The following is a 12273-nucleotide window of genomic DNA, read 5'->3' as shown; positions in this document are numbered from 1 at the left end:
CAAATAGAGACAACTATTTCTCTTGGTTTGGTTTGTCAATGACGCAACTATAAAGGCCATTTTAGCCTATTGCACCTATGGACATTCTGGCCTCAGTTCCAGTACACCGTGGTCGTAGCCAGCTTCCAGGAACTCCTGACTCTTCTGTTAATGATAAGCCTTGTTGTAGCGTTGCTGCCAGATTTTCATCTAATCTGGATCAGCAAACCTGTTCTCTTCTGTGTTTGATAGTGTTGGGAAACTTATAAAACAGATTCAAATATACCGTACAAAAAACAGCTTTTGAGGAAGTCAATATAAGGACTCAACAGCACCACCTGGGGCCCTGTATGCAATTTGCATTTTTCTGACTAACTATATTGAGAACAAGTAAATAAAGAAACCTCAAAATATTTTTGTATATCTGTCATATGGTCTAAGGTTGACCTATTGACCTCTAATGTAAATTTGGGTTTCAGTCTAGAGCTCTTTTTGTGTCCTTGGTCCATACACCCTAATCACCAATTCAGTAGATTGAAATGGCTTCATGAAAAGACCATGGTGTTTACAGTGCACTGTGTGTGAAGGGTCTTCAATATTTCAGACCAATTAAAAATGCCATAATGAGTGTGAATTTTCACGGCTTCATGCAAATATTCCGTTAAAGACCTCTGGCATGTACAGTATGAAACAAACTCTTTCTCCAGTAGCGTTTCCAGTTCTAATTAAAATCTCTAATTCGACCATGCATATTTGTCTATCTGTATCACGCAGAAAACCAGAACAGGGTAAGAGGGTTTTTTTTTTTTTTTAATGTACCAGAGGGTTCCATGGTGTAGCGGTTAGCATGGCTCGGAAGCAGAGAGTCCTGGGTTAGATTCCCAGGGGAACCACATGCTTGGCGCTTGCTAGCAGCGTATCTGCTGCTAACACAACAATTTCCCAAATATGAGATCAATATAGTATACAATTATTTATTTATCAAAATCACCGTTGTTATTAAATACAATGTTTCATTTTTTTAACTGAGAAAATATATGACATTGTTACCGTTTTATGTAAATTGTACGTACTTCCGTTCTCCATTTTCATTTTTGCCTTTAGAAGCGCTCACTATTTTCACAGTGTGTATAAAAATGTGTGTGTGTGTATGGGTACATGCACCCACGTTCAGGCTGACCTGCAGTCAGCAGTATAGCCCGAGGACATGAGACGTGATCAAGCTCTCAGAGAGAGTGTTGCTCGGCTGTCGTATTAGTTGTGTTTGTATGTTGTTGACTCTGCAGTGAACGACTTTTCTCATTAGATTTGACTGGTGCTGACACAGGAAGGAATGTTCTCTTGTCAAGGTGCATCACTCACAACTGTGTGTTACATGTTCTACTGTGTGTGTGTGTGTGACAACAACCATCAACTTGTCCTTTTTTTAGTACATCCGTATATCCACTAGGGACATAACTTTTTTTCATGAGCGATACCTAATCTGTAACTTGGAGTTTCTGCCGATACCAATATCAATCCGGTTGTTGCAGGTTGCCGGTGCTGAGGTGAAAGTGTCACTGTTTATGGCATGTGACGCTAAATTGAAAGTATTTGGGGTTAGATATGAGAACAGAGATATTGATCAGTATCAGTTCAAGCCATCGCTAACATCAACTGTTCAGTTAAAGTCCAAAAACATGGTGTTACATCAAACTGTGTTCTCAAACTGTGGTAGGCGTACCACCGGTGGTAGCTAGAGCGCTCTCTAGTGGTACGGGGGAAAATTCATATTTTCACATTTACATTTTTAATTTAATAAATTTGAAACATACCATACACAATGAATACAACATTTAAACATAAACATCTTTATAAACATCTCTCCTGTGGTGGAAGCTAACAGTGAAGGCCTACGCTGCTGTATTCTACTGTTGGTCATCATGGTGGGACTCAGAAAGATCAAGGTTTTCTCAGGTGGTACAGGAGTATAAAAAGTTTGAGAACCACTGATCTAATAATAATTTAAAATGGAGTCACTTAGTTCCGGTATGAATATTGAGTTTTTGTTGAAGGTACAGTACGTGACAACTGTTCACACCATGTCTATATGTGCAGTGATGCAACAAATGTGTGTAAAAAAAAGTAGCAAAGTTTTATAAGACACTTAATGTATGGGTAGCACAGTCTTATAAGACACTTAATGTATGGGTAGCATTTTATGTTAGCACCATTCTGCATTTACCTATAGAGAACTTCAGGGGCAATTAAAAAGAAGCACTGTCTGCACTCCACGCCGTTTCAAACTTTTTCCTTATTATTTCGGCTGATGGGATCGAGGCGTAGGCCCATGAATATCTAAGAAACCCAACCAACCATCAACTCATTAATGTTTCATACCAACACCTCTTCTTACCAAACGCCTCAGCTGTCATTAAATTAATTTCAAACCAGTTTGACTTCCACAGACATGCATTACCACACAGCATATGAGAAAACGGAAAGTCTAATCCTGCATTTAAACTCATTATTATCCTGTAGAAGTGGATGACAGAAATCATTAAAAGAGTTTCACGATTCAAGTTTTTTCATTCTTTGGTGGATCTTAGACACAGTTTCTGTCACTCCTCCCCTCCTGCCCCTCCCCCTTCATTCCTGCCCAAGAGCAGTTGTAAACTCAGGTGACACTACAGGACCAAGCTTCTGCACAGTGGTGAGATATGACCTCATTTCTGTCCTGGTCTACAGCAGTGGAGCCCAGATTAGGAACGCTCCTTTAATCTCTGTCATGAGTTTGTCATGACGTACAACTTGAAAAAAAGTCCATAGTCATTGGTTTTCTTTTTCTTTTTTCTTTTTTCTTTTTTTTTAAATCAGAATTGTGTTGTTCATGCCGACGCTGCATCAGATTCTGATTGGGTTGCTTTACGTTTCTCATCAGCAACAGAGCTTTTTAGTAAGCAGTGCTTTTTCAACCAGCCTCTTAGTCTTTATTGGTACCAACGTACTTACTCTGTCTTCAGCAGTATTTAATAGCTGTACATTATTAAATTAAAAATATGCCAGAGGCATTCCTTCCTTTTGGGACGTTGCTTTTTTAGTTCATTGCTGATTAAAAGTGATGAGAACGTGCATAGAGATGCCAAGGCCAAACATGAGATTTTTTTTCTTTTTTTTTTTCGATCTTCCGCTTAAACACACAGTGTTGTTGTTTTTTTTATCCCATCCCATCTTTATGTGTGTTTATGTAAACTAACAAAACAAACCAACTTGCTTGGATCTTCCCTTTTATAAATCAAGTAGATAAAAATATGTTCCACGTTTATTATAGGCCTTGAGGATGAAGGGATTTATTTTTGTTTTGTCAAAGACTTTTTTTCTGGACAATGCTGCTCACAGAGACGCACACGCAGCAGTTTGTCCTCCGCTTGATTAAGTTAGTCCTGAAAAGTGCCATCAGTCTAGATATTACTTTAAAAAAAGAGGCCGGCTCAGTCTAATGAGAACTTACTGTTTACAGTATAGGCTGCACTGTGTAGTATTTACAGTATTTGTCTGTGCGTACGTGCGTGTGTGCGTCCACTCTCAGGATTAAATTACTGTTTTTCAGACAAATGAGGAGTGACTTAAAGTTAACTTTTTTTTGTCATGCAAGAAAGCTGTTCTGGCAGGAAATATTTCAAATATGTGCCAGTGTATTTTAGCCTTTCGAATTAAAACGCCATGGTTTGAAATTTCACTTTATTTATTTATTAAATAATAAATCAAGTGAAATTTAATCTAAAGACAAACTCTACATGACCTTTGTACAGTGGTTTATGCATTGATTACTGGAGTCGTCTTATTTGTATGTGTCTCCGTGACCTTTCAACCCTGTCGTGACCAGTAGTTTTTACACGGTGATTAAACCCTGGCCCTAATGAAGCCGAACAACATCATTATTGATTAAGGTTCCTCCACAGACTCAGGTTCAGGTCAGCTCTTCAGCAGGTGGACAAAGCACTGCCTTGTTTATGTTGTCTTTTATTTAGAGCGTCTTAACAGCAGCCGTTGCATTGTCTCAACAAGACGGATTTATTCAACCTCTGGCTCCGTGCCACGTTTTGTTGACATTTTTTTCCCTCTCGTGCGGTGACATCCATTCACAACTGACTGTGACACCAGTTCACAGTTTTTGCCAAATCTCCCAGAAGTCCACAGACTCTGTCAGGTCTGTCAGGAGATGCATTTTTATCACATCTCAGTTTTCTCAAATGACCGACTTCAGCTTCACCGACGTCGACGGAAGAATGTGCTAAAGTGAGAATGGGTTCTTGGTAATGTGTGAAACGGTCTTTTATGGTTCAAAATGAGTCGTGAAGAACGATAACATAAAACCTGCACCAGAGGAGATCTGGGAGACGGAGGGAAGGCTGCGGTTTGACAGCTCTGGATCCTGCTGACGTCTCAATCCCGTGTCCCGTGAGCTATTTACAGATAATCCTAAACGAGAGCGACATGAAACAAATGACGGCCTGATCCATCTCTGTTATCGATTTACAGCCTCAGTGATAGTATTGCTTCGAGCTTGTCCTCAAACAGAATGAAACTCCAAGAAAAGATGAATAATCTAACCCCCATGATTTATTGATTGGCGGCGTTCCTTTACTGATGACTTTGTTCTGTGGCTTGTGATGGGAACAGAAGTTCTTTATTAAGAGTTAATGAGTGGTATAATTACAACGGGGAGCCCGGGGGGGGGTCTGACTCCAACTCAACTGTGAGTGTACAGTATTTTGAAGTGAATATTGTGAATATACAGTCGTTTCCATGGTGTAGCGGCTAGCACGCCTGCCTCGGAAACAGAGAGCAAAGAGTCCTGGGTTTGATTCCCAGAGGAACCACCAGAGGCGCTTGCGAGGGGCAGCCTGTTAACAGCATATCTGCTGCTAAGACAAGAATTTCCCAGATATGGGATCAAATTTATTTCATTGATTTTAGTTTTAAATACAGTAACTACACTGCACTGGTTTATATATTCAATTTTCTGTCTGTGGATGGATGAATTGATGGATGAATTGATGGATGAATTGATGGATGAATTGATGGATGAATTGATGGATGAATGGCAATTTTCTCGACATTTAGTTGCAAATTTAACTGTGCCTCCTGACGTTGCTTTATATTCAAAACATTTTGTTACTTGTTCTTCACTCATGAGTAAAGTGAATTATACATTTCCTGGTGTTTATCCTGGTAAATACAAATATCTCTGAACTCATGAAACATGTGACAGAAATTATACACTGTTAACAAGTCATTGTACTTTTTAATCACTTTTTTAAACTTGATATGACGTGCAACGATTGCCTTGCTCATCCTGGAGCTGACAGGACGCGACCATATACAGTAGTCGAACTTGTCACTCAGAGAGAATCGGGCGGCTGTGTCCAATAATTATATATATTTTTTCAGATCGTAATGTGAGCTAACATACGGAAAGACTGAAAATAACTTTTAAGAATAAAACCATGGTCTGTGTGTGTTGACATCAGGGAGATGGTGTCAACCAATATATTTGTATAAACAGAATTCTATGTACTCTCTTTTTTTTTTTTGGAAACCTTTCTGAATAGTCTTTTGTGTGTCTGTGAAATGAAGACTAAAGAGAGTGAATCCATTGTTTTGACTGCACTGTGTACTGTATGTAGTGACAGAGACCACGCCTGTTCTCCCGGGTTATCAAAGCTGATGTTGCAGTAAGTGTTTGACGAGCGCTTCAGCTTTAGCTTCCCGCTGTTTTTAGCATTTAGGCAGCACGTTTCGTCGAATGGAGGGGTTCGGGGGGGGTCGCTGAGTTTGTCCGCGTGGCCTCATGCTGCTCTCGGTGCAGACCTTATTAACAGAGTATTGGGCTCCAGTGTGACTCCATCAGGGAAATCGAGGCAACCTAGAACCAGGACCGTATTACTATGCTAATCAAGTCAGTTCTCTGCTAAATGATTAGCAGTTCCGCAGATTTTGTCCTTGCCTTTCTTGTAAAGACAAATAAATGAAATGCTCTCTCTGTGTGAGTGTGTGGATAGACACACACTTTTATACATTTAATTTTAATTTCTTCTTGCTAGCAATTAGCCTGTAGCCTCCAAACTGTTGTGTATGTTGTTAACGACCACCACAGAAACATTATCGACCATTTATCTATTTTTGTTAAGCATTGCATTAGTAAACAGGTTGTTGTTTGTTTGGTTATTTCTTTCATGTCTCTTTAATACTCAATATTGATTTTATTTCATTTTTTCGGATTACTCGATATTGATTTTATTTCATTTTTTCGGATTGATTTAATGACTGAATGATTTTGTTTTACACTCCATGGTGTTTTTGTTGAACATTCCACACACACCCAGAGTCATATTCCTAACGGTGACGTTTCTGACGTTTCAGTGCTCAGCGGCCTCTGCGTCAACAACTGCCCCGAGGATGTGAACGTAAGTAATCCTTAGATTTTATATTTAAACTGCTTTCAAAAATAACTGTGACGTCTTGTTGTGAACCCACTGTTCTTCTGCCACGAGAGCAGAAAACTCCACAAAACAGAACAAATGCGACAGTAAAGTATAGTTTGTGTACTCAGATATAAGCCTAAACATAGGCTGAATTGGTGCTTTCTTAACTGAACTGGAGATTAGTGGACAAACTGTTGAGTAAAGGAGCCACCGTTTAAATGCACCTGAACGCTTTAGTGCTACCAGCGCTGTAATTGAAGATTTTTTTTTTATAACCCACAGCCTCAGTTTATCGTTTGACGTACCGTAAGTGCCAAACTATAGTGCACAATAAAATGAGTTCTGCTCTGTGAGATAATGGCTCCAACTACACATACAGTACAGTACAGTACAGTACAGTACAGTACAGTACAGTACAGTACAGTACAGTACAGTGAAGCAACCAGGGTGATTCAAATTCAAACAACTATACAGAGGTTTTCCCAGTTTGCATTTATCTGAGAGGTTTAGTGGGTGTCAAGACTGCTAAGAAAAAGGGGGGCGGGGTAATGTTTCTGGGATTTACTGCTACAGCCACCTAGTTTTACAGTTGGTACTGCAGTGTTACCACAGAACTGTACAGATTTTACAGTTAAAGAATACAATGACACTATGGTGTTCTGCTAGCAGTCTGGAATTTTAGTGCAACTTCAAAAAAAATTCAACCTCAGGTTCCACAAAATCTTGACAGGTTATTGATAGGTTCTACTGTCTGCTAAAAATATTGGTCTTTTGGATGTGTGAGGGGTGAAAAAAAAAAAAAAAAAACAGCCACATTTTTACACAAACAAACATCACAAAAACAGAGGAGCCACAGGTTGCAGACCCCTGGCCCAGCCCAGACCCAGAAGGCTTTCACATGTGACATTTGTGCAGCTTACCTTCAATTTTTAATGTGGTAGGGAATGCATAAATAATATATATTTTATTATAGAGTCATATTTCATCTGTTTGCACATTTTTTAGTCTCTGGTTTTAATCTCCGCTGCTGTGCTGCAGGAAAAAAAAAAAACCCTCAAATATTTAAAGGTTAAAAACGGCTTCAGCTTCTGTGTGGCTGAAGGTGTAGAGCACGTTTCTGTTAAACATAGCGATCGTTTTGTTAAGCATCCAGCTTTAAGCTCCTTTGTTGAAATCCCAAAGAGCTGATGCTGGATGTGCCTGTGTAGGTGGATGAAAGGACGGAACCGAAACACGGAGCACAGAGGTTCTTTACCTTCCACTGCCTCTCGTCAGTGAAAACCCTCTGTGTGAAAGACATTGGCTTTGACATCAGCTAGAGGCTGCTGGTGCTACAGTTGTCTTGGTTAACCCTCTGCCCCCCCTACCCGACCCCCCCACCTACATGTTGTCTCACTGAGAGGTTTGATAAATGCAGGAGATGAATGCAGCTCGTCTCCCGTCACCATCCATCAGCCCTGTCGTATGCCCCCCCCACCCCCCATCTATCTGTTTTTTGACCTTATTTCTACTCTCTCGTTCTCTCCTGACTCGTCAGTGCGGCGGTGCTCAGTCACAGTGTGCATGTTTGCATGAATGTCAGTGTCATGATGAGCCCGTGAGAAGTAAAGCGCAGCTCCAGCGACGTTTTCATTAGTGCTCATTCGTTTGTAATGAAGAGATAAGACAGCCTCTGTGTGTCTGCCTCACAGACGGGGCAAACACACAGCAGTCGCACTCATTTATGCGCCGTCAGAACGGAGACAGCTAAAGTCACTGTCAATGTCAGTCGACCGGCGCCTTCAGCTGACAATATATGGTTTTAAAAAAGAAAATAAAAGCTAATGGCAGAAAAATTATAATAAAAAACTCAGTGTGCTCTGCCTCTCAGTTCCTTCCTATAGTTTCTAACAGATATTATGGGGTGTAGAAAAAAGGAAGCAGAGAAATGAAATGCTATAAAATGAAGAACGCGTCTTCGCGCCACAGACCCGCTGTTAATCAAATTAAAAGTAGTAAAGTTTAAGGATCTGGCTGCAAAACTTTTTCAACTTGTCAAGTCTAGTGGGGGGCAAGATAAAATTATCCTCTGAACTGTCATTTCCATTTGTCTTCTCTTCTAACAAAGTAAAATAAGGTTCGTAAACGGTTTGCTGCAATGACGTAGTTTTTGTTTATCGTTTATTGACATTCTTTCTTTTTTTTCTTTCAGCCATTTGGCGTTAACCAACCAGGTCCTTATGTCATGTACACCACAGTGGACTCCAATGGTTACGTGAAGAAAGCCTCAGGTAAGTCATTTAATATGTTTTATTGGCAGCTTCCATTTATTTTCTTTCTTGTGTGTTTGAAAAAAAAAAAAAAAAGTCTCTTGCTCAAATTTAATAATTCTTTTTTTCATCTGTGTAAAAATGATTTGGCCTCAATGACACTCCAAAGACATCTGTCCCTCTTCTAACTAAAGTGCACTGTGTCTTTTTTTTATTATTTTGTTTTTGAGAAAGGCTACAAAGAGAAGGAGGGGGACATATTGATTGTGTTTGCTTGGTTTTTTTATTGAGTGAAAAAGTCTTCATGCCTCAAAGACAAAAGCTGGAGCATAAAGGACAGCTTGAGAACAGACAAAAACACAGTTCTTCCTCAAATTACTGCAGCTCAGAGAAGAATCCGTTTGATAGGATTCTTGTCCCGATGCTCATGCAGAGTCAAATGTTGACTCTTATACTGGACTAGATCAGGGCTCATCTGTATTTTTAAATTAGTAACTTACATATTCTTCAGGTCACATCAGAGCTTTTATATAAAGAAGAAAATAATTTAAGCAAATTGTCTGTGGTCACTTCCCCAGTTAGAGACTTTATTGATCAGAAATTCAAAGTTCTTATTGATATTTCTGTTCTTTGCAGCAGACAAATAGCATTTTTTAATTTTTTTTTCTATTTACTTTTAGTTGACAGGACATCAGAGACCTCTGTAGAAACCTTATAATTTCTCCTGTTTACCATGAAAGCTGCTTATTACTTTGACTTAAACATGGCATGTAATTATTGTGTCTGTGTTTCTGTGTCTGTCGTTGGTAATACATTTGTTCTTTAGCTGCTGGAGCACTTACTGAACACACACCGAGTCACTGTCCTGGTGACTCAGCCAGTAAAAGTAATAAATACGGAGTGTATGGAGTTGTGCCCGTTTGTGTATTGGGTGTTTTGCGGAGTCACTGATTGGGGAGGAAAGACGAGCGAGTGGGCGAGTGATTTAGTTAGAGAGAAGAACAGTGTGGCAGAACCACTGATCAGTGAGGGGTTAAAGCTGAGGGCAGTATTTAAAATGAGAATGTCAAACTGTTGGATTACAATCCCCAGGGATTTTGTTCTACAGCAAAGTATTAACACCAAGTCAGGCTTTTCTGAAGAAGAAAAACCAGTGAAATAACTATGTTTATTGCTCTTTTGGTTAAAATAATTACTATTTTTTTCATAATATTTCTCACCTTAAACCATTTAAAACTGAGCTCATATTACACTAATGCTGCACCAGAAGCTGTAAATTTTAAATTTTGCATTTCAGTAATATTTCCAGAACAAACTGAAGAGTTTACACGTCATTTATGTCACTTGGAAAGTAAATCTTTACATTCTCTACATTATGTGGCTGTCGCTCGGCCTTGCCAGAAGAAGAGACAATTGAATTTGTTGTACAGTAAAAAGAAATTGTGGAGGAATAAAAAAAAAGTATACATGCCGACTTGGCAAAGCAGTGCGTTTTAAATCCCAACCCTCTAATGCCTCACAGCAGAAACTCCAACCTTCTTATTCTGTTGATCGGCCGCGGCTCAGCCAGCTGCAGGACGCAAGTCAATAGCTCGATGTAATCCCCTGTATTAGTGTGATACTCTGCTCTTTCTTACTTGGTAATCCATAATATCTACTTATCCGTCGTCCACAGATAATCTGCATTTTTGTTTCTTGGCAAAAACAAATGTCGCAGACACGTGTCCTGCAGATCCAGATCCAGAAATTCAAACAGTTTCCTGCAACATTACACAGAGAGTTCACATCCTCATGTGAAAACTCTCCCATCTTGAAAATGTTCTTCAGATGCTGAGTCAGCTCTCGTGGCTGTGTCTTCTCCTCCACTTGGCCTGGAACGATAGAGATACAAAATGAACGCGTAGACGGAGATGAACCAGAGGATGTGTTGTGTTGTGTTGTGTTGCGTTTGCTCTAGTTAACCTAGTAAATGTTGCATTGTGGGAAGGACAGATGAGGACAAGATGCAGTGACAGCCCGAGGTCAGTGATATATTTAGTCTGTGTGTGTGTGTGTGCATGAGCGTTTCTCCACTTCCTAATCCTGCTCGGTCAGATACATTGTTTAATGTGTTTGCGAGCACAGTGGGAGTATATGCTTACTTAAAGGAACAGCAGTTACTGTTTGATATCATTATTATTTTACTACCATTAAACAGCATTAGAGCCGCGGCTGTAAAAACTGTGCTGAATATCCTGCTGTTACAACTGCAAAAACCCTCGGTGCAGTTCTACGTGTCCAGGCCTGAAAGCAAGAATTAAATTATATATAAAAAAAAAAAAAGTTTTGTTCTTCACATTTTCACCTTGTGTTAAGTCACAGTTGAACAGTTGAAAGACTGAGAGAGGATATTGTAAAGAGCACAGAGGAGAAGGAGGACGAGGAGGAGGAGGAGGAGGGTCACTGAATGCACCTTCACCCACTGAACTGGAGCGTGAACACACTGAAAGTTAACATTTTGTAAGATTAACTTTAAAAAAAAAAAAAATTGAACAGAACTGGATATACATTTTGTCTGTATTTTTTTTAAATTATTTATATCCTCTCAGTCTAGATGTTAAAGGGCAAACATTCATGACACTGTAACTGAAACCCAAAAGAAACCACACAAAATAGACCTTAAGTTTTACGTAATTTCTACACTTCTTGGATGGATGTCCATGTCCTAAAATGTTTGTTTTTTTTTTTTTTACCACATTTGGTAGTTGATAGCTGTGTCAACACAAAAGCAGGACAGCAGCAGCTAAAATTGTACAGGTTATACCCTGTTTTTGTGAGGTCGACCAGTGTTGGCTGGAACCAGGTGACGGCTCTGTTTATGTCGGGGGGGAAGGGGGGGGCGATATGGGTGGTTGGGGCCTTGGGTTTGGGCCTTTGGTGTCAAAGTAATGAACAGATTATTTTGTTTTTTGTGGTTTATTTATTTTACCAAAGTACCTTGGTTTAGTTAATTGAACACAATATTACCCACAAACCCCCTTGCTTTGAATCCAACTGTTGCGTTTGACAGCTAATACCACGTTAATGGAAAAGCTTTTTACTGGATTTACTCAGACGCCTTCATTTACATTTTTAAGTGACGTTCATTAGTCACAACTCGATCTGTTTTTAAATTAAAATATACTGAAATACTACAGTGATCCTGTGACTTTGTGGTATTTTCCACTGCCGTGTGTGTATGAGTGGAGCGATCAGTGAAAAAGAAGGCAGTGAGAGAGTAGCCAAAGGCGTCAGTGGCACAACTCCCTAGACCCCTCATTTAACAGCTGCAAAGTGCTGTCTTCTGAGTGTGTGTGTGTGTGTGTGTGCGCGGGGACGGACACCCGTGTTTGTGTGTGTGTGATGGTCTTAAGTGTATTTATTCTTTAGCTCGTAGCTGGAGGAAACTGCCACCAAGGCTGCCAGAGATGAGCAATGATGTGGTGCACGCAACACAAGCACTCATCTGCACAAACACACACACACACACACACACACACAAACTATGCACACAAAGTCTGAGCCATTCCACTGGGGCCGAGCGCTCTTCACTTACCCTT

The 12273-nt window shown here is 39.9% G+C and overlaps 1 protein-coding gene across 1 annotated transcript in view; it reads left to right on the top strand.

The window, feature by feature from the left end:
* Window positions 1–12273, top strand: part of itfg1 (integrin alpha FG-GAP repeat containing 1) — an 86001-nt gene that overhangs the window by 50767 nt on the left and 22961 nt on the right. Inside the window, exons 13-14 of the mRNA XM_008310730.3 lie at window positions 6385–6428; window positions 8638–8716. Coding sequence (XP_008308952.2) covers window positions 6385–6428; window positions 8638–8716 — 123 coding nt within the window. The remainder of the gene's footprint in view (window positions 1–6384; window positions 6429–8637; window positions 8717–12273) is intronic.

The sequence above is a fragment of the Cynoglossus semilaevis genome, chromosome 5, assembly GCF_000523025.1.
Source record: "Cynoglossus semilaevis isolate Cse_v1.0 chromosome 5, Cse_v1.0, whole genome shotgun sequence".
In the NCBI taxonomy this organism is placed as follows: Eukaryota; Metazoa; Chordata; class Actinopteri; order Pleuronectiformes; family Cynoglossidae; genus Cynoglossus; species Cynoglossus semilaevis.
Note: the sequence above shows the minus strand (reverse complement) of the source record. Positions and strands in the feature narration are given on the sequence as shown.